The sequence below is a fragment of the Oncorhynchus mykiss genome, chromosome 28, assembly GCF_057628025.1.
Source record: "Oncorhynchus mykiss isolate SJ-2025 chromosome 28, ASM5762802v1, whole genome shotgun sequence".
In the NCBI taxonomy this organism is placed as follows: Eukaryota; Metazoa; Chordata; class Actinopteri; order Salmoniformes; family Salmonidae; genus Oncorhynchus; species Oncorhynchus mykiss.
Genome location: NC_143049.1, coordinates 34,355,653 through 34,377,737, shown reverse-complemented (window position 1 = coordinate 34,377,737; position 22,085 = coordinate 34,355,653). Strand labels below are relative to the sequence as shown.

Here is a 22,085-nt window from a genome sequence, read left to right as displayed (position 1 = left end):
TGCTTGACAACAGCTTCAAAACATTACACGACCTTGCTCCATTGTTCTCTTGGAAAACAGTATGTCTATGCGTTGCGCCAGTGTAATATTTTATCATTTCAGACTATGAAAGCATGCGTTTGTTCTATGAAATATTCGCACATACAGTTGTCAAATTGTGAAGGACCGAGTGAAATCCAATGATGCACACCCACGCTCACTTCTTGCTGCGAAACCAGTACCTTAAACTGCAGACGGCGAATCTAAAAGTACGTTTTTAGAACTTTATTTACAATTATGTTTTATGTATCCATCATATATATTTAAAAATTGTAGGTTATTCTGTGTGCTCATCAAAAACAAAATCTCTCACAGGAAACAAGCGTGTAATCAATGTCACCTTCAAATAACCAGTGAAGCACTAAAAGTAGTTTTTTTTTTATGACAAGGGAGTGGAGGCCAAGCCAGTAAGTCACAGCCTGCTTGAATGGGAGGCTAAAGTGGAAGGACTGAAAGACACGTTGTGGGAAGGTGTGATATGGCCATGAATGTTCAGCCTCCACAAAAATAAAATCCATGATGATGATCAGCTACTGATGATGATTACACGCGGTCTACATTTAGGGCTTGGGTGTCTGAACTACCAAAAGTACATTCTGGAGAAAAAAAAAATTCAATTTTAGTTTTAAAATCTTTCCATTCTATAAGGTGCTGTTTTGCTGCTGACATTGCTTTTCACTGAGTCTTACAACTCTGTTCCTCCAACCGTCGAATTCACTGCCATCCCTTTCCACCCCAATGGTGAGTTGCTGGCAATATCTATTGTCCATGAAAGTGTCATAAAAAGGAAAGGTGTTTAATTTCACCCTGTACATGTCTGTTGTGACTGAAGTGGACAAGGACACAGGTAGCCCATGTATCCCCTGCCTGGACAGCGAGTGGAACCCCAGCATCTCAATCACCAGTATTCTTCTGAGCATCCAGGTTGGCACCCATTTCACTGCACATATTGAGATACAGCAGCCTGGTCTAGAAGTAAACGTAAAGCCAGGACACAAAAATGTACAGTCCCTTGCGAAAGTATTCGGGCCCCCTTGAACTTTGCGACCTTTTGCCACATTTCAGGCTTCAAACATAAATATATAAAACTGTATTATTTTGTGAAGAATCAACAACAAGTGGGACACAATCATGAAGTAGAACGACATTTATTGGATATTTCAAACTTTTTTAACAAATCAAAAACTGAAAAATTGGGCGTGCAAAATTATTTTTTTCCAGAATGGTCCTGTATTTGGCTCCATCCATCTTCCCATCAATTTTAACCATCTTCCCTGTCCCTGCTGAAGAAAAGCAGGCCCAAACCATGATGCTGCCACCACCATGTTTGACAGTGGGGATGGTGTGTTCAGGGTGATGAGCTGTGTTGCTTTTACGCCAAACATAACGTTTTGCATTGTTGCCAAAAAGTTCAATTTTGGTTTCATCTGACCAGAGCACCTTCTTCCACATGTTTGGTGTGTCTCCCAGGTGGCTTGTGGCAAACTTTAAACAACACTTTTTATGGATATCTTTAAGAAATGGCTTTCTTCTTGCCACTCTTCCATAAAGGCCAGATTTGTGCAATATACGACTGTCCTATGGACAGAGTCTCCCACCTCAGCTGTAGATCTCTGCAGTTCATCCAGAGTGATCATGGGCCTCTTGGCTGCATCTCTGATCAGTCTTCTCCTTGTATGAACTGAAAGTTTAGAGGGATGGCCAGTTCTTGGTAGATTTGCAGTGGTCTGATACTCCTTCCATTTCAATATTATTGCTTGCACAGTGCTCCTTGGGATGTTTAAAGCTTGGGAAATATTTGTGTATCCAAATCCGGCTTTAAACTTCTTCACAACAGTATCTCGGACCTGCCTGGTGTGTTCCTTGTTCTTCATGATGCTCTCTGCGCTTTTAACGGACCTCTGAGACTATCACAGTGCAGGTGCATTTATACGGAGACTTGATTACACACAGGTGGATTGTATTTATCATCATTAGTCATTTAGGTCAACATTGGATCATTCAGAGATCCTCACTGAACTTCTGGAGAGAGTTTGCTGCACTGAAAGTAAAGGGGCTGAATAATTTTGCACGCCCAATTTTTCAGTTTTTGATTTGTTAAAAAAGTTTGAAATATCCAATAAATGTCGTTCCACTTCATGATTGTGTCCCACTTGTTGTCGAGTCTTCACAAAGTTGTATATCTTTATGTTTGAAGCCTGAAATGTGGCAAAGTTCAAGGGGGCCGAATACTTTCGCAAGGCACTGTATATGATATGTTACGTTTGGTATGGTAAATTTTTTTTTGACCATAACCTTTCTATAACTAGGCAAGTCAGTTAAGAACAAATTCTTATTTACAATGACAGCCTACCCCCCGGCAAACCCTAACGATTCTGGGCCAATTGTGCGCCGCCCTATGGGGCTCCCAATCACGGCCGGTTGTGATACAGTCTGGAATCGAAGCAGGGCCTGTAGTGACGCCTCTAGCACTGAGATACAGGGCCTTAGACCGCTGCGCTACTAGGGAGCCCTAGTCATAGCCATAAGACAGAAGTTTACTTAACCCTTTAACCTAACTCTTAACTTTAACCCTAAACTTAACCCCTAACCCTAGCTAACGTTAGCCACCTAACCACCTAGCTAAGTTAGCCACAACAAATTCGTTAACATATTGTAGGAATTGCAATTGCTAACATATCATAAATTGTAATTCGTAACATATCATATGAATTGGATGATGGACATCCACAAATTAATACCGTACAAAACATATCATACTAATTGGAATTTCCCAGATGTACGTTTACTATGCTACGTCTACCTCTGAGTCCAGGTTGGATACAGCAATTTGTAGTTTGTGATAAAGATAGTTCTATCACATACTCGTTTTAAAAAAGCACTGCCACTTGCTGTGTTCATAGACCCATACAACAGTAGTAGTGTAGTAATATCAAGTCTGTATGGTCTCCTCTCCTATGTCTCCTCTAGACCATGCTGTCCAACCCAGTCCTGGAGGGAGCGGTGAACCCCGAAGCTGCTGACATGCTCTGGTCCAGCCCATCCTCCTACCACCGTGTGGTGCTGGAATGTGTCAGGGCCAGCCAGGAACTGGAGAGTGAGTGAGCACCACCAAGTACAAGGATTAGCTATTGGTTACATTGGGCTACGTTACAAAAATATTATTGTACAATTGCAATATGATTGTGAGTTTGCACAACAAAAATGTTGTTGATCGAACTTGCAACAAAAAGTTTGTGTGTGAAAATGTTGTTGAGCAGAAATACATGCAATAATTACCATAAACGTTTATAGTAATGTTAAGACACAAACGGCAGCATTCTTTTTCAATGCTTCCTATTGGTTAGAGAGGAACATTGGAGGCTTTCTGCTCCTATCAGAGTTCATTACAGCAACGGTGCTTCCCTATGTGAGGGGCGGCAGGGTAGCCTAGTGGTTAGAGCGTTGGACTAGTAACCGGAAGGTTGCGAGTTCAAACCCCCGAGCTGACAAGGTACAAATCTGTCGTTCTGCCCCTGAACAGGCAGTTAACCCACTGTTCCCAGGCCGTCATTGAAAATAAGAATTTGTTCTTAACTGACTTGCCTGGTTAAATAAAGGTAAAATAAAATAAAAAAATAAATGTGACCCGGAAGCCACTGAAGGTGTTGTAGTTATTAGTACTGTCATAGAGCCCTTTCCCTGAGGGGAGACATATGTAGACCACATCCCAATGGTCCAGCTCTAGAGACAATGCCTTTGAAACATACTTACCACGATGGTCAGTGCGTACATAATTAAATACAACACTTTTTGGTCATCATGGAACAGGCCTACTCTCATGGTATTCCCAGGCAGTGAATCTGAAGTAGTAGACTCATCTCACTGGTGCTGGGAACATAGCAGTTATTGGGTTATAGACCGATCCAATGTTGATGATGACTCTCTTGTAGATCAGTTGGGTTTCAGTATTGAATGGTCCTACAGTTCCTGAATCAGTCAAACCAGCAGAGAACATATTGTCTGTTTTCTCCCTCTTCAGCTCCTCCTCCACCTCCTTCTCATTGGCTGACACTCTGGCCTCCATGACTGTGTTCTCCCTCTTCAGCTCCTCCTCCACCTCCTTCTCATTGGCTGACACTCTGGCCTCCATGACTGTGTTCTCCCTCTTCAGCTTCTCCTCCACCTCCTCATTGGCTGACACTCTGGCCTCCATGACTGTGTTCTCCCTCTTCAGCTCCTCCTCCACCTCCTTCTCATTGGCTGACACTCTGGCCTCCATGACTGTGTTCTCCCTCTTCAGCTTCTCCTCCACCTCATTCTCATTGGCTGACACTCTGGCCTCCATGACTGTGTTCTCCCTCTTCAGCTCCTCCTCCACCTCCTTCTCATTGGCTGACACTCTGGCCTCCATGACTGTGTTCTCCCTCTTCAGCTCCTCCTCCACCTCCTTCTCATTGGCTGACACTCTGGCCTCCATGACTGTGTTCTCCCTCTTCAGCTCCTCCTCCACCTCCTTCTCATTGGCTGACACTCTGGCCTCCATGACTGTGTTCTCCCTCTTCAGCTCCTCCTCCACCTCCTTCTCATTGGCTGACACTCTGGCCTCCATGACTGGGTTCTCCCTCTTCAGCTCCTCCATCTTGTTCTTCTGGAGCTGCAGATCAGTCTTGGTGATGCTCATCTCCTCTCTAAGTGCTGTCAGCTACTTTGTCCTGCTCTTCCACCTCCTTTTCGCTGGCTGTCACTCTGGCCTCCATTGGCGGACAGTTCAGCTCCTCCTCCACCTCCTTCTCATTGGCTGTCACTCTGGTCCCCATTGGCGGACAGTTCAGCTGCTCCTCCACCTCCTTCCCATTGGCTGTCACTCTGGCCCCCATTGGCGGACATTTCAGCTCCTCCTCCACCTCCTTCTCATTGGCTGTCACTCTGGCCCCAATTGGCGGACAGTTCAGCTGCTCCTCCACCTCCTTCCCATTGGCTGTCACTCTGGCCCCCATTGGCAGACATTTCAGCTCCTCCTCCACCTCCTTCTCATTGGCTGTCACTCTGGCCCCCATTGGCGGACAGTTCAGCTGCTCCACCACCACTGTCACTGTAAAAGGCTGTGTGTTAACTCCATGTGTCATTCAGTTGAAGCCCCTCTTTTTGTTTTTACTGGTGGGTGATTTGCGTCCTGCAGTTTCTTTGCTGATTTTCTTCATGTTGCACCATGAACGTTGGCTACTTTACATTCCACTGTGCTTTGGATTTTTGTTACTGAGTAGAAGAGTCTGTGGTTTCACTCTCAGTCTTCAAAGATGAAATGATTTACCGCTGGTAAAGGTGGGATGCCGCTAGTCTATTCTAAGATAAGGCGATCATATCCCGTCTCACACTGAGTGGTAATAATGATCTGTCTATTATCACCACCTCTCCTGTAGGGAACAGGAAAGCTGTGCAGTTGAACTCACACAACAGGTGAGAGAAATCAAATCAAATGTTATTTTGTCACATACACGTGTTTAGCAGATGTTAATGCGGGTGTAGCGAAATGCTTTGTGTTTCTAGTTCCGACAGTGCGGCAATATCTAACCATTTCACAACATATATCCAAATACACACACATTTGTAAGGAAGGAATGGAATTAAGAACATGTAAATATATAACGAGCAAAGTGAATATTTTCACTTTCCCTGTGCGCATCTCTTTCATTTCCAGAATATTTTTCCTCTTGTTTTCCCTTGATTAGTTAATTCACAAATGATGCCACTGACATCACAGTATTATATTCTGGTTTATCCTCTTTCTTTGACATGACACAATCAAAGTGAAATCATTATGAATTTCTTGCACAGTATCATGATAGTACTATACTGTTGATTACTGTAGTTACGGCAGTTCAGTGTAATATTCTCTGTTCCATGGCTAAATGTAATGCCTCCAGGCCTGTGAGGAGAATCCCCTTTGAGGATTATCTGAAGACATGGACAAAGATAGCCACCACTAAAGCTGGCTCGTGGATGAGGAAGGAATGTATGTCTTTCCATCTAAATACATGCACTCCTCATGACCTTGGAGTGTACATTAGGAGTTAGCACTGTTAGGCGTGTAACAGGTTAATCTGATGATGTATTCCAGCCCTGGAGGATCTCATCAAGCGCCCTGAGACCTTTGCCATGTATCATGGGACACCAGACAAGGACTCTCCCATGGGGACACAGTGTGAAACGTAAGTCTGTTTACTCTGAAAGATAAAGAGGAGCAGTAAATAAATAAAATAAGAGATGACCTCTTGGCTTGTAAGATTGCTGGTTAAAACACGTGTCTGATTTCCCATAGCTGCTGCCTTTCCTAAATATGATTTGGGTTTTGCATCAACTTTCCGTAATTCACTGTTTGTTTATAAACCATGCTATACAAAGGCAACATCTCACTCATTCAGAAATTGAAACCAGATGTGCTCTGTGACAGGTTCAGAACCCTAATAACCAGATGTGCTCTGTGACAGGTTCAGAACCTTAATAACCAGATGTGCTCTGTGAGAGGTTCAGAACCCTAATAACCAGATGTGCTCTGTGACAGGTTCAGAACCTTAATAACCAGATGTGCTCTGTGACAGGTTCAGAACCTTAATAACCAGATGTGCTCTGTGACAGGTTCAGAACCTTAATAACCAGATGTGCTCTGTGACAGGTTCAGAACCATAATAACCAGATGTGCTCTGTGACAGGTTCAGAGCCATAATAACCAGATGTGCTCTGTGACAGGTTCAGAGCCTTAATGTATGGTACCGTGCACCAGCCTAAGAAGACCAAACCAGTGAGTGAGTGGAGACAGGCGAGGATGGACCAAATGAGAAAGATTTACCTCCTCTACAGAACACCAGGTAAGTCTATGATGAATTCAGTGTGTGTGTGTGTGTGTATGTATGTGTTACTGTGAGCAATGACAGAGCCCATCATTTATGTGTGTCCTTGTAGACATGCTGACCCCCCAGGTGAATGTGCAGAGAGACTCCATGGCCACCAGGAGTCTCTGTCGAGCACATGACAAACAGCAACAGGACCTCTGGGAGAACGAGGTGGACAAACTGGTGGCCTGGACACACTCACTGTCATTCGAGGAGTTGGAGGAGGAGTGATGCCTCCACGTGCATGTACATACACGCCTTGCAATTAGATACACTTGACCAATAAAATGTGAAAACGTCTTGTACTTTATTATTATATAGAAATATTTTCTTCTTCTTGAACTGCACTGTTGGTTAAGGGCTTGTAAGAAAGCATTTCACTGTAAAGTCTACACTGTTGGTTAAGGGCTTGTAAGAAAGCATTTCACTGTAAAGTCTACACTGTTGGTTAAGGGCTTGTAAGAAAGCATTTCACTGTAAAGTCTACACTGTTGGTTAAGGGCTTGTAAGAAAGCATTTCACTGTAAAGTCTACACTGTTGGTTAAGGGCTTGTAAGAAAGCATTTCACTGTAAAGTCTACACTGTTGGTTAAGGGCTTGTAAGAAAGCATTTCACTGTAAAGTCTACACTGTTGGTTAAGGGCTTGTAAGAAAGCATTTCACTGTAAAGTCTACACTGTTGGTTAAGGGCTTGTAAGAAAGCATTTCACTGTAAAGTCTACACTGTTGGTTAAGGGCTTGTAAGAAAGCATTTCACTGTAAAGTCTACACTGTTGGTTAAGGGCTTGTAAGAAAGCATTTCACTGTAAAGTCTACACTGTTGGTTAAGGGCTTGTAAGAAAGCATTTCACTGTAAAGTCTACACTGTTGGTTAAGGGCTTGTAAGTAAGCATTTCACTGTAAAGTCTACACTGTTGGTTAAGGGCTTGTAAGAAAGCATTTCACTGTAAAGTCTACACTGTTGGTTAAGGGCTTGTAAGAAAGCATTTCACTGTAAAGTCTACACTGTTGGTTAAGGGCTTGTAAGAAAGCATTTCACTGTAAAGTCTACACTGTTGGTTAAGGGCTTGTAAGAAAGCATTTCACTGTAAAGTCTACACTGTTGGTTAAGGGCTTGTAAGAAAGCATTTCACTGTAAAGTCTACACTGTTGGTTAAGGGCTTGTAAGAAAGCATTTCACTGTAAAGTCTACACTGTTGGTTAAGGGCTTGTAAGAAAGCATTTCACTGTAAAGTCTACACTGTTGGTTAAGGGCTTGTAAGAAAGCATTTCACTGTAAAGTCTACACTGTTGGTTAAGGGCTTGTAAGAAAGCATTTCACTGTAAAGTCTACACTGTTGGTTAAGGGCTTGTAAGAAAGCATTTCACTGTAAAGTCTACACTGTTGGTTAAGGGCTTGTAAGAAAGCATTTCACTGTAAAGTCTACACTTGTTGTATTCGGTGCATGTGGCAAATTAAGTGTGATTTGATTTGAGAGTGTAGGCTGTAGAAGGACTGGGAGAAGGACAGGAGTGGGGCTTAGCCAGTAAGGGTTAGTAAGTAAGGGTGAACCAGTTCATTTGTAATCTGCTTGTGAGGGATGGTAGGCCAAACTGGTCATAGAGAGAACAGTGTTGGGTGTGGTAGGGGGATCCAGTGGGAGAGAACAGGGTTGGGTGTGGTAGGGGGCTCTAGTGTGAGAGAACAGGGTTGGGTGTGGTAAGGGGCTCCAGTGGGAGAGAACAGGGTTGGGTGTGGTAAGGGGAAAGAACAGGGTTGGGTGTGGTAGGGGGCTCCAGTGTGAGAGAACAGGGTTGGGTGTGGTAGGGGGCTCCAGTGTGAGAGAACAGGGTTGGGTGTGGTAAGGGGCTCCAGTGTGAGAGAACAGGGTTGGGTGTGGTAGGGGGCTCCAGTGTGAGAGAACAGGGTTGGGTGTGGTAAGGGGCTCCAGTGGGAGAGAACAGGGTTGGGTGTGGTAGGGGGCTCCAGTGTGAGAGAACAGGGTTGGGTGTGGTAGGGGGCTCCAGTGTGAGAGAACAGGGTTGGGTGTGGTAAGGGGCTACAGTGGCTAACCTAATGGCTGAGTGGTACAATGTCCAGTTTTCAATCTAGCCTATATTTGTTTTCCTATTGTAAAAAATATATTGCTTGTTATCGTTTGACAAGTGAGCTTTTGTCTGTGCTTTCTGTCTGCCTTTGTCGACTGTGTTTTCATCCATCCACCCATCTATCTATTTGGATAAAAGTGTCTGCTAAATGGCATAAATATTATGATATGAATTCTAATATTTAGGGTTGCACGATATATCAGTGAACATATCGAAATCGGCCGATATTAGCTAAAAATGCCAACATCATGTCTAGTTTAACGCCGATGTCAAAGCTGACGTGCAGACCTATATAACACAGGTACATGACGTAATGACATCACGTAACATTTTACACTACACGTGCAACACAGCATTCCTAACCTGGCCCACAATGTCTTCTGTGTGGATCGAGCCGCCAATACGTCCAGCAGTCATTTGAAAGAGTAAGAACATTTCAGCGAGACAACTCAAAGGTGAAATTCATTAACGACAAGATAATGGAAATCATTGCCCTTGACAATCAACTGTTCTCTGTCGTGGGTGATGTTGGCTTTCGCCGACTGGTCGGTCACAGGCAGAGCTGAAACTTCACTGCTTGACATGTATGATGAAATCCTGGCTGAGAATGAAACAACTGAACAATGAAACAGCACAGCAAGTAAGTGAAAGAAATAGATTGATTATGTTTTACTGGTAATGGGGACATATGTAAATACCAACAAAATAAATGTTTGGTCAGTGTGGTGTGTGTGACCTTTCTTTAACTAGGTAAGTTAGTTACGAACAAATTCTTATTTACAATGACGGCCTACCCCGGCCAAACCCAGAAGACGCTGGGCCAATTGTGCGTTGCCCTACGGGACTCCCAATCACGGCCGGATTTGATACAGCCTGGATTTGAACCAGGGACTGTAGTGACGCCTCTTGCACTAAGATGCTGTGCCTTAGACCGCTGCGGCTGTGTGTGTGTGTGTTAACTATTTAACTGTACCAGAATCCTTAAACGGCTGCTAAAATTTCAGTTTCTGTTTTTTTTGGCAAGGAAAATATGGGATATCGGTCAAATGTCATATCAGTGCATCACTAGTATTATTATCTATCCATCTATGTGTCGGCTTCGTCAGATCAGACAGCCAGTCCATCTCCTCCGTGCCTCTCGTCCAGCTGCAGCTTCGTCAGGTCAGACAGCCAGTCCATCTCCTCCGTGCCTCTCGTCCAGCTGCAGCTTCGTCAGGTCAGACAGCCAGTCCATCTCCTCCGTGCCTCTCGTCCAGCTGCAGCTTCAGCTTCGTCAGGTCAGACAGCCAGTCCATCTCCTCCGTGCCTCTCGTCCAGCTGCAGCTTCGTCAGGTCAGACAGCCAGTCCATCTCCTCCGTGCCTCTCGTCCAGCTGCAGCTTCGTCAGGTCAGACAGCCAGTCCATCTCCTCCGTGCCTCTCGTCCAGCTGCAGCTTCGTCAGGTCAGACAGCCAGTCCATCTCCTCCGTGCCTCTCATCCAGCAGCAGCTTCGTCAGATCAGACAGCCAGTCCATCTCCTCCGTGCCTCTCGTCCAGCTGCAGCTTCGTCAGGTCAGACAGCCAGTCCATCTCCTCCGTGCCTCTCATCCAGCAGCAGCTTCGTCAGATCAGACAGCCAGTCCATCTCCTCCGTGCCTCTCGTCCAGCTGCAGCTTCAGCTTCGTCAGGTCAGACAGCCAGTCCATCTCCTCCGTGCCTCTCATCCAGCAGCAGCTCCAGCTCTGTGATCAGGTCTTTGAACTGAATCCTGTTCTCCGGGGAACTCTCCCAACACCTCCTCATCAGAGAGTATACCTGCACACACACACAGAAGTGCAAAGACCAGAGGCCAGATAGAAAAATCGTCAATTTTTTTTTTTTTGGGGGGGGGTCGAGAAGCATAACAAATAAATATCCTGCAAGCTAAGGGTCAAAACGCTGCTATGATAAACACACCTGGGAAGACATGTTTATCCTTGTGGATGCAATTTTCCTTTTTATGCTGATGTACATCGGCGTTGATAACGAGCAACCTGCTCAAAGCCATTAGATATGCAGGTTGTTCTATTCCTACATGTGTCAGAAAGTTGTTGCAAGAAAGTTCCTGCAGGAAATGCAAACTTGTCATGTATTTAAGGTTTAAAAAGGCTTCTAAAGTTTTTAAATTCCACTTTTAAAATGTCAGACTTGATTTGTCCTAACAAAACATGTATAAACCCCTACAAAAATGTCAGTTAATTATAATCCACATAATAATTCCCATTTCCTGTTGCTGTAGGATTCTTTTCCTGCTGTGAAAAACTGGTCAAATTAAGATCCTACATCTGTAGAGTAACACTACTGACTTTGTATTTAGAAAGGGTGCGTGGGTCAGTGTAGCATTTTTTCTCACTAATGATTAAGGTTAGGATCGGGGGAGGGGAAGCTGATCCTAGATCTGTACCTAGAGGAAACTTCACCCCAGAGTATCAGCTTTCAGATGAAAGAGAAGGAACGACTACAGCCTTTTTCGAGCAGGTTACACCATTTCCCAGTTCTCTTACCGCATCCGGGCAGTGAGGTGGACAGGGCAGCCTCCTGCCGGCCATCAGCACTTCCACCAATTGGGTGATATTCATCTGACCCTGGATTGGACGAAGCATCTCCAAGAATACCTGTGAACAACCATATGATCAAAACCAAAACAGATGTAACACTGGTCCTACGCTCCAGTTCAATCCCTACCAACACCACAGTCGTTTCTCCCAAAGCATACACTTATGCACTCTTTCCATGCATTTAGAAGCATTGGATTGGTACAAGCATGGGGAAGGAGTTTCTAGTCATTTCCTTTATAAATCCACGAAGGGAAGTGGAAAAGTGCACCGCTCAGAGCATTGAACTTCAGAATTATTTGACCCCAAAACAGACAGACGCTAGTTTAATTAACTAAGACTAGAATACATCTCATCAGATACATGTTAACAGGTCTGACCCCTGGTCTCATCAGATACATGTTAACAGGTCTGACCCCTGGTATCACATCAGATACATGTTAACAGGTCTGACCCCTGGCATCACATCAGATACATGTTAACAGGTCTGACCCCTGATATTTGTCAAATCAATAAAGTTTTAGGAATTTGTATTAACATATTTTCATAGTGAGGTTAACAAAGAAACAAAGTTCTTTACCGTGGTAGGACTGCTGCTTGTCTCACAGTAGGTCAACAACTCATAGAGGGTCACTCCGAAGGACCACACGTCAGACGCAGAGTAAAACTTACAGTCCACCAGGCACTCGGGAGCGTACCTACAAGGCAACACATGGGTTAGGGCACGACGTAGCAAAATGTTCTGCAACCGAAAATGAGCGTTTCTTATTGGACAAGTTTAGGTAGTTCCTTCCGGTTTGTTTTCTTCCGTTGGGTGCCAACTGCCTAATGAACACAACCAAGGTTAATATGTACATTTTAGTCACTTAGCAGACGCTCTTATGCAGAGCAAGGGCACATCAACAGATTTTTCACCTAGTCAGCTCAGGGATTCGAATCAGCAACCTCTCGGTTACTGGCCCAACACTCTACCGTTAGGCTACCTGCCGCCCATGTGAGTTCATGTAAATACAATGAGCCCCGTCCTGTTAACATCATAGGAGCGAAAATCAGAATTGAATCTGATCCCCTTGACTTTTTCAACAAAAAAAATTGCATTACAGCTTAATTAAAAAATGTATTCAATCAATCTACACACAATACCCCATAGTGACATCACAATACCCCATAGTGACATCACAATACCCCATAGTGACATCACAATACCCCATAGTGACATCACAATACCCCATAATGACATCACAATACCCCATAGTGACATCACAATACCCCATAGTGACATCACAATACCCCATAATGCCAAAGTGAAAAGTTTTTTACATAAGTATTCAGACCGCTTGCTATGAGACATAATTATTTTTTAAATATTTGTATTTATTTAACTAGGCCAGTTAATTAAGAACAAATTCTTATTTACAATGATGGCCTACCCGGCCAAACCCGGACGATGCTGGGCCAATTGTGCACCTCCCTATGGGACTCCCAATCACAGCCAGATGTGATACAGCCTGGTTTCCATTGATCATACTTTAGATGTGTGTACAACATGGAGTCCACCTGTTGTAAATTCAATTGATTGGACATAATTTGGAAAGGCACACATCTGTCAATATAATGTTCCACAGTTGACAGTGCATGTCAGAGCAAAAACCAAGCCATAAGGTTGAAGGAATTGTCTGTAGAGCTCCGAGACAGGATTGTGTCAAGGAACAGATCTGGAGAAGGGTACCAAAACATTTCTGCAGCATTGAAGGTCCCCAAGAACACAGTGGCCTCCATCATTCTTAATTGGAGGAAATCTTGAACCACCAAGACTCTTCCTTGAACTGGCCTCCCGGTCAAACTGAGCAATCGGGGGAGAAGGGCCTAGGTCAGGGAGGTGACCAAGAACCCAATGGTCACTCTGATAGAGTTCCAGAGTTCCTCTGTGGACATGGGAGAACCTTCCAGACGGACAACCATCTCTGCAGCACTCCACCAATCAGAACTTTATGGTAAAGTGGCCAGACGGAAGCCACTCCTCAGTAAAAGGCACATGACAGCCCGCTTGGAGTTTGCAAAAAGGCACCTAAAAGACTCACAGACCATGAGATACAAGATTCTCTGGTCTGATGAAACCAAGATTGAACTCTTTGGCCTGAATGCCAAGCTTCACGTCTGGAGGAAACCTGGCACCATTCCTACGGTGAAGCATGGTGGCGGCAGCATCATGCTGTGGGGGTGTTTTTTAGCAGGAGGGACTGGGAGACTAATCAAGATCGAGGGAACGATGAACGGAGCAAAGTACAGAGAGATCCTTGATGAAAACCTAATCCAGAGTGCTCAGGACCTCAGACTGGGGCAAAGGTTCACCTTCCAACAGGACAATGACCCTAAGCACAGAGCCAAGACAAAGCAGGAGTGGCTTTGGGACAAGTCTCTGAATGTCCTCGAGTGGCCCAGCCAGAGTCCGGTCTTGAATCCGATCGAACATCTCTGGAAAGACCTAAAAATAGATGTGCAGCGACAGTCCCCATCCAACCTGACAGTGATTGAGAGCATCTGCAGAGACAAATGGGAAAAATTCCCCAAGTACAGGTTTTTAGCTTTGTCATTATGGGGTATTGTGTGTAGATTGATGAGGACAAAAATAGATTTAATACATTTTTATAATAAGGCTGTAATGTAACAAAATGTGGGAAAAGTCAAGGGGTCTGAATACTTACCGAATATACATAAAAGTATGTGGAAAACCACTCATTTGAAGGGTTTCGGGTATTTTAGCCACACCCGTTGCTGACAGGTGTATAAAATCGAGCATAGCGCGTAACAATCATCTGTCCTTGGTTGCAAGACTCACTACCGAGTTCCAAACTGCCTCTGGAAGCAGTTTCATGAAATGGGTTTCCTTCGCCAAGCAGCCACACACAAGCCTAAGATCACCATGTGCAATGCCGAGCGTTGGCTGGAGTGGTGTAAAGCTCGCCGCCATTGGACTCTGGAGCAGTGGAAACACGTTCACTGGAGTGATGAATCACACTTCACCATCTGGCAGTCCGATAGACAAATCTGGGTTTGACGGATGCCAGGAGAACACTACCTGCCCCAATGTATAGTGCCAACTGTACATTTTGGTGGAGGAGGAATACAGTGTACAGCTTACAAATGACATTTTAGACAATTCTGTGCTTCCAACTTTGTGGCAACAGTTTGGGGAAGAACCTTTTGTGTTTTAGCACCACAATGCCCCTGTGCACAAAGGTCCACAAAGAAATAGTTTGTCGAGATCAGTGTGGAAGAACTTAACTGGCCTGCACATAGCCCTGACCTCAACCCCACTGAACACCTTTGGGAGGAATTGGAATGCCGACTGACTGTGAGCCAGGCCTAATCGCACATCAGTGCCTGACCTAATGCTCTTGTGGCTGAATGGAAGCAAGTCCCCGCAGCAATGTTCCAACATCTAGTGGGAAGCCTTCCCAGAAGAGTGGAGGCTGTTACTGAAGCAATGGGGGACCAACTCCATATTAATGCCCATGATTTTGGAATGAGATGTTCGACGAGCAGGTGTCCACTTACTTTTGGTCGTGGAGTGTAGCACCAATAGCAATGAAATAGACTGGGATCCAGGCTTTAAAATGCACCTGACCTCATGTTCTTCACATTGATTTGGGAGACAACGATCATGTTAAGTTCTAGGACCTGATCTTGTCATTCAGTGGAGGCTGCTGAGGGGAGGACGGCTCATAATAATGGCTGGAATGGAGTGAATGGAATGGTATCAAACACATGAAAACCATATGTTTGATGTTGTTGATACCTTTCCACTTGTACCGCTCCAGCCATTACCACGTGCCCATCCTCCCCAATGAAGGTGTCACCAACCTCCTGTGTTGTCATTCTATGTATACATTTGCTCACCAGAACACAGGGCTGTCGGTCTCCTCTCTGACAGTGTAGTAACTCTTGTCCTCCTTCATGCTCTTGGTCAGGCCAAAGTCTCCGATCTTCACCGTGCTCTCGTTCTCCACCAGAACGTTCCGAGCCGCCAGATCCCGGTGGATGAACCGCTGGGATCCCAAGTAATCCATTCCCTGACACACACACACACACACACTTTCACTTGTTTTTATAGTTTGTATATTTGTATTGCTATTTACCTGGCAGTCTTGTGCTTTTCTACGAGTCTTTGAAACATTTACCACAACATTCCATTTGGTACTAGGCAACAGTTACCAAGTAACAGAAAGTGCATTTAAAGGAGTGCAATGGTTTAAATTCTGTCCAACTCTTTCCATCATCACAAACTGCAGTAAACACCTAATAGGGTGGGATTAACAGGATGAAATTAAAATGTCATTCATTTTGGGGGTATTAATGAATCTCCATTCTACTACACCTGGCAGATCTGGAGGGCGTAGTGGAGGAGTCTCCTGAGGTCAGTCTGGTGTTTCCTCCAGGGCAGGTAGTCCTTCAGGCTCCCCGCTGGCAGGTACTCCATGATCAGCTTAGTGGTTCTCCCACCTAGACAGAGAAACACAGTGTTAACACAAACCCCGTCACTGGGATGAGATGTGTGTGTGTGTGTGTGTGTGTGTGAGACTGCAGAGCTCTCCTCACCATCCTCGCTACACACTCCTCTGTATTTGACAATGTTGTGGTGGTAGAGTTCTCTCATGGTGTCTATCTCTCTCCACAGCTGACCTCTGCTCTCTGGCTTCAGAGACTTGACCGCCACAAGCTGCCCCCGGCCGTCCCCACGGGGGTCATACTGACACAACTCCACCTTGCCAAAGTGACCCTGCGAATAGTGTACACACACACACACACACACACACACACTTTAAAGAATAAAGCCACAGACATCGTGAACCATATTGATGAAAGCCATACAGGTACAGTTTATATTCACACCCCACACACACTGTTACATACCACAATCATCACATTACAGGGGAACAAACTGATTCATAAAACAAAGCCCCATTATATTTATATTTAAATTAAAAATGTATATTTATATTCTGGGTTCTGATTGGGTAAGACAATTGAACTAAGCTCATGAGACATTTAGAAGTGATATTCTTCAACAATCATTGGCTAGAATTCAAAAGTCCAACAATGGATGTATTGTACCAATCACAGACTGCCCCTTTAATGTGGGCAAGCACTCCAAAAGTCTACATGTATTAGGAGTCTCCCTACCTCACCCAGGTCTTTGATTTTCCTGAGGAACCTGGTTTCAAACACGGTGGGGTCCACTTCCTGGATGGGCACCCTACCAGGAGGCAGAGCTGGGTCTGGGAGAGGGGCCACAGAGGCAGGGCTATACTACTTATACTCAGACATTGCCTATAATAAACACAGGCACTTGCACGCACACACACACACACATTTTCACATGCATTTGAGAGAGCATGACCGACAGAAGATGACAATGACAAGAGTGAAGGTCAGAGAGAAACAGAGGGGTCACACAGAGAAACAGAGGGAAGGTGACAGAGAGAAACAGAGGGAAGGTGACAGACAAACAGAGGGAAGGTGACAGACAAACAGAGGGAAGGTGACAGACAAACAGAGGGAAGGTGACAGAGAGAAACAGGGAAGTTGAGTCCTCTTTGTTCTCTTACTCTGCTCAGCCACCCCGGTGAGGTCCCTGACTATGGCCCTGAAGAAGGGCCTCCTCTTGGGGTCGTAGGTCATGCATTTGGTGATGAGCTCACCCAGCTGAGGGCAGTCTGGGGTCACCAGGGAACACTGGGCCGAGTAGAACATCTCCTTCTGCTCACAGAGAGAAAGATAGGAGACAGATCAGGGACCAAGACGACTTTGGGTATATAACAACAGGTGTATTCAATGAAATAACTCCAGAAAGACCTCCCCTCTGAAAGAGAGATATCACCTGGGTAAATAAGGGATACATTCATGTTTTGTATGGGCAGTCTAGGGGGTGGTTGTGAGGGAGAGATCGCGTTGTTCGCTGTATGTTAGTAATTTTGTTGTGTTGTTAGTAATTCTGTTGTGTTGTTAGTAATTCTGTTGTGTTGTTAGTAATTCTGCTGTGAGGGAGAGATCGCGTTGTTCGATGTATGTTAGTAATTCTGTTGTGTTGTGAGGGGAAGTTAGTGTGTACCTCTATGAGTTTCTTGTCTTTGAGAGGAGCCTCTCCATCATAGCAGATCTCCCACAGCGTGGTGCCGAAGCCCCACTTATCCACCGCAACACTCAGGACCTGGCTGTCCCTCACACACTCTGGGGCGATCCACGGAATCCTCTCCACACACTCTGTAATACAACACAGCCTCATCAGCTAGACACACACACACACAAACTCTCACACACACACACACACACACACACACACACACACACACACACACACACACACACACACACACACACACACACACACACACACACCTTGTCTGTTGAGTGCGGAGATGGGGACCCCAGGGCTACTGAGTTTGATGAAGGGCCCAGTCTCTCCCTCCAGGCCATCCCGCTCCACTAGGATGTTCTTAGCAGACACATAACCATGGACCAGCTTCTTATCCTCCTGAGAGGGAAATACAGGGAAGGGTCAGGTCCACAGCCATATAGACGTATACCACAGGAGGTTGGTAGCACCTGAGTTGGGGAGGACGGGCTCGTGGTAATGGCTGGAGTGGAATAGGTGGAATGGTACCAAATACATCCAACACATGGTTTCCATTTTCTCCGTTCCAGCTATTATTACGAGCTGTCCTCCCCACAACAGCCTCCACTGACATATACAGACAAATATATAGCCACTTTCGCATGATTTCTTTTCAAATAAGTTGATATAAAAAAAAATGCATTTGTTTGATTGACAACGGCACAGGACTAAGGAAAAAACATTTATAACTGAAATTAAGATCTTGAAAGTCAAAAATGGCCTGGACTAAATTATTCAAAATTTGGTTGGAAGCAATGATTTTTGTTCAATGTATAATGAATTTTACCTGTGGTAAGTTGCAGGTGCCTACGTGGTAAAAAGAGCCATTCAGCCAGTTTTGTAAAGAAAAAAACAGAACATTGTACTCCATTGTAAAAGAGCAAAGGTGTCAATATATTTGACTGCATCTGTTCAAGTTTTAACAAACTACTGTCTACTCCGGGTTGGCACCAAGTTCCCAGATGCTTACATTCTGGTAAGAATACAGACTGTAATGTTATCATGGCACATTTTTATGCCTGTTTTATACTATAGGGCCAACGTGAACCATACTGGACTGGCTCTGATATTTTCCTTGCACATTGTCCTTTCCAGCACAGTTCCATTAACTATGGTGGATGCGTAAGCAGGCCGTCCCAGTACAGCTAGGCTTGGCCCTATAGTGTGAATCAGGGTTGATTGATGGTTTCTCACCAGGTAGCTGAGGACGCTGGCCAGTTGTTTGGCCACCTGGAATTTCCAGGAAGTGCTGAGTTGAAGACGACACCCCTTCATGAACACATCCAGAGGACCCAGCTTCACATGCTCCTCCACAATGATATCTGAACAGGGACCACACACAGGTTGAGGTCCCCAAAAAAGTCTAGCCCATTTTCAGATGTAAAAGCACTAGCAAATTTCTATATATTTTTTTTTAACTGTCAGAGATATGAAGTATTTTCCGCAACATATGGCATATTGCAAATGTAGACACTATGTCATTACATCTAGGACTTCAGCGAAGCATGACGTAAACAGCAGTATCTAAGAACTTATCACGTTGTAGCAGATACTCTGTTGCGAGTACATAGTCTAGCATCACAATCATCTACAATAACTTAGGTTCATCCTGCGGCTTGTGGCATATCGCTGAGTGTCAGTTTAAGAATGAAGATAAAGGCCTCCCAGGTGGCGCAGTGGTCTAGGGCAATGCATCGCAGGGCTAGCAGTGCCACCAAAAACTCTGGGTTCGCGCCCAGGCTCTGTCGCAGCCGGCCGTGACTGGGAGGTCCGTGGGGCGACACACAATTGGCCTAGCGTTGTCCGGGTTAGGGAGGGTTTGGCCAGTAGGGATATCCTTGTCTCATCGCGCACCAGCGACTCCTGTGGCGGGTCGGGTGCAGTGCACGCTAACCAAGGTAGCCAGGTGAACGGTGTTTCCTCCGACACATTGGTGCGGCTGGCTTCCGGGTTGGAGGCGCGCTGTGTTAAAGCAGTGCGGCTTGGTTGGGTTGTGTTTCGGAGGACGCATGGCTTTCGACCTTCGTCTCTCCCGAGCCTGTACGGGAGTTGTAGCGATGAGACAATATAGTAATTACTAACAATTGGATACCACAAACATTTGGGAGAAAAGGGGGTTAAAAAAAGAAAAAAGAATGAAGACAAGAGGAATGGTGGAATGAAGGGCGACTTACTGTCCTGGTTGCGAACACAGACACCATGCAGCAGAGCGATGTGTTGGTGGGACACCTGATGCATCATACTGACCGTCTCAAAGAAAGCCTGACGGAAAGAGCTCAGGGGTAAAAGGTCAAAGAAAGCCTGACGGAAAGAGGTCCGTCGTAAAAGATCAAAGTCAAAAGGTCAAATAAAGTGGTCACAAAGTCAGACAGGTAATGGAGGAAGGAAATGTGTGCAGTGGTGGAACAAGTACTCAATTGTCAATTGTACTAGACTAAAAGTAAAAGATACCTTAGTAAAAGTAAAGCCCAGTAAAATTAGCAATGCGCATGGCCAGCCCTCTATCTTTTTCCTGTGGTTGAGGGTCATTTGTCATTTAAATCTCGATGGATTGATTTTACTCCTGAGACTCTTTCATACTCTTGCTTGTGCTTGAAGTTTTTTCCAGGTAATGCTACAACCGAGGAAATGTTTGTAAAGACCTGTCAGCAGTGGAGGCTCCTCAGAGGAAGGGGAGGACAATACTCCTCAGTGAATTTCATATTTTTAAACATTTAAAAAAAGGTATTTTTTTGTTTGTTGATAAAATCATTCTAAAAGCAATCACCAAATAATAGTGTGTTTTAATTGATTAAAACACTATTTTGCAATGAAGGTCTACAGTAGCCTCAACAGCACTCTGTAGGGTTGCACCATGGTGTAGCTGGAGGACAGCTAGCTTTCGTCCTCCTCTGGGTACATTGATGTCAATACAGTAATTATGACAAAATCTGGATGATGTCCCCCAACCTATCAGAGATTTTGCAGCATGAATTGACATGTTGTCAATCCAATCAAAGGATCAAAATAATTAATCTAGTACTGAATGCATAAACTACAGCTAGCTAGCACTGCAGTGCATAACATGTGGTGAGCAGTTGACTCAGAGAGAGAAAGACAATATTTGAACAGTTTAACTAATTAATTTATTCCAAAATGAAGGAGAAGCGAGAGAGAGAGAGTAATTTTTTCCAGTTTTACTTAGCTAGTTTAGCCTGCTCAAACAAAGGGATACTATGTTAGCTAGCTGGCTATGACTATCCAACACAACACTGGAACTCTTCCAAGTCAAGGTAAGCTTTTGGTTTTAAAAATGTATTGCCACTGGGCCCCCCGGTGTAAGTTCTAAACTGCTTACTGACTGTACACTGTAATGTTAACGCATGATTGTAGCGGGTTTACTAACGCGTTAGTTCTATTAGCTATGTTGACTATGACGTTAGCTAATATGGTGACAACGATGTAGGCTGTGTGTAGTGGTTATGACATGGTTTGGCTTGGAAAGGTTTTTTACACCTGGTCACATACAGCTGATGTGTTGTGCATTGAAGTCCATAAGCGAAGGCAAAAGTTGAGAGGAGACCGCGTAGATGCGAGAAGGAATACAACGTGGCTGCTATGAAAGTAAAATGTGTTCAGCGGGTGTATTCATTAAAGCCGATTCTGTTTAAAAAAAAATATGTCTTAAATGGAAGCAAACAGGGATAAATATATCTGAATTTTTCCAATAGAAACGTTTGTTTGCAACTGTTGGACTAATGATTAAACCCTATATATCAGCTAGATGCAGACAACAGTGTGCAACAATGTATTGAATGTGTCACTGTCTGTCACCTCAAATGTTTCTCTCGACCTGTGTGCACCTACGTTGTAATCGTTCATTCATAGGCTAGGTTGTAGCCAAAGAACATGTGAGTATCATGTAAACCTAAACCTATCGCTGTTACATTGAACAGGGTGAATGGAATATGAAAGACAGTCATCCAATATTTTGTAATAGAAATAAGGTCATGATCATTATTATTATTTATTTTTAAATCTCCCTCCCTCATCTTAAACGGCACGGACCACAAATACCTGTCAAACACACCCCGGTAATGGCTGAAATGGACTCAACGGAATATACTGTCTTTGCATTGCATTTATAAGAACGCTAAAGCCTGGGATTTAACGCATCGTCTCCACACTTACATCAGGAGAAAGAGCACTTTATTTTGATAGGTCTTCATTTTACCGGGAATATCCTTTTTATTTTTTACACAGTTGAAATGTTAACAAATTTCGATGTGCTGAAATGAAAGCAACTTTCGTACGTGAACACTCAGATTATAGTGATATATAAATAGGTGTAATCTAAC

The 22,085-nt window shown here is 44.4% G+C and overlaps 2 protein-coding genes and 1 pseudogene across 9 annotated transcripts in view; 1 reads left to right on the top strand and 2 right to left on the bottom strand.

Annotated features, from left to right (window-relative positions):
- Nucleotides 1-89: 89 nt before the first annotated feature.
- LOC110509037 (ubiquitin conjugating enzyme E2 U) lies at nucleotides 90-7,210 on the top strand. The gene is made up of 10 exons (XM_021589979.3): nucleotides 90-248; nucleotides 429-510; nucleotides 688-780; nucleotides 872-963; nucleotides 3,010-3,136; nucleotides 5,442-5,478; nucleotides 5,946-6,034; nucleotides 6,140-6,230; nucleotides 6,769-6,887; nucleotides 6,982-7,210. The coding sequence occupies exons 1-10, from the start codon at nucleotides 180-182 to the stop codon at nucleotides 7,140-7,142; spliced, it is 960 nt and encodes a 319-aa protein (XP_021445654.3). The 5' UTR covers nucleotides 90-179; the 3' UTR covers nucleotides 7,143-7,210.
- LOC118944849 (uncharacterized) lies at nucleotides 3,839-4,702 on the bottom strand (annotated as a pseudogene).
- A 2,430-nt stretch (nucleotides 7,211-9,640) lies between the features above and the next one.
- Nucleotides 9,641-22,085, bottom strand: part of LOC110509035 (tyrosine-protein kinase JAK1) — a 25,572-nt gene continuing 13,127 nt past the window's right edge. For 5 of the 8 annotated variants that reach the window (XM_036966730.2, XM_090225164.1, XM_036966729.2 and 2 more), the window contains 12 exons: nucleotides 19,923-20,010; nucleotides 18,943-19,070; nucleotides 17,973-18,108; nucleotides 17,686-17,837; nucleotides 17,183-17,333; nucleotides 16,758-16,852; nucleotides 16,173-16,353; nucleotides 15,952-16,076; nucleotides 15,474-15,646; nucleotides 12,154-12,271; nucleotides 11,523-11,633; nucleotides 9,641-10,794 (listed from right to left, as the gene is read on the bottom strand). In XM_036966730.2, coding sequence (XP_036822625.2) covers nucleotides 10,669-10,794; nucleotides 11,523-11,633; nucleotides 12,154-12,271; nucleotides 15,474-15,646; nucleotides 15,952-16,076; nucleotides 16,173-16,353; nucleotides 16,758-16,852; nucleotides 17,183-17,333; nucleotides 17,686-17,837; nucleotides 17,973-18,108; nucleotides 18,943-19,070; nucleotides 19,923-20,010 — 1,584 coding nt within the window. In that variant the 3' untranslated portion in view covers nucleotides 9,641-10,668. Of the gene's footprint in view, nucleotides 10,795-11,522; nucleotides 11,634-12,153; nucleotides 12,272-15,473; nucleotides 15,647-15,949; nucleotides 16,077-16,172; nucleotides 16,354-16,757; nucleotides 16,853-17,182; nucleotides 17,334-17,685; nucleotides 17,838-17,972; nucleotides 18,109-18,942; nucleotides 19,787-19,922; nucleotides 20,011-22,085 lie in introns of all 8 variants that reach the window. The other 3 variants (XR_016492785.1, XR_016492786.1, XR_016492784.1) reach the window with 2 other exon arrangements.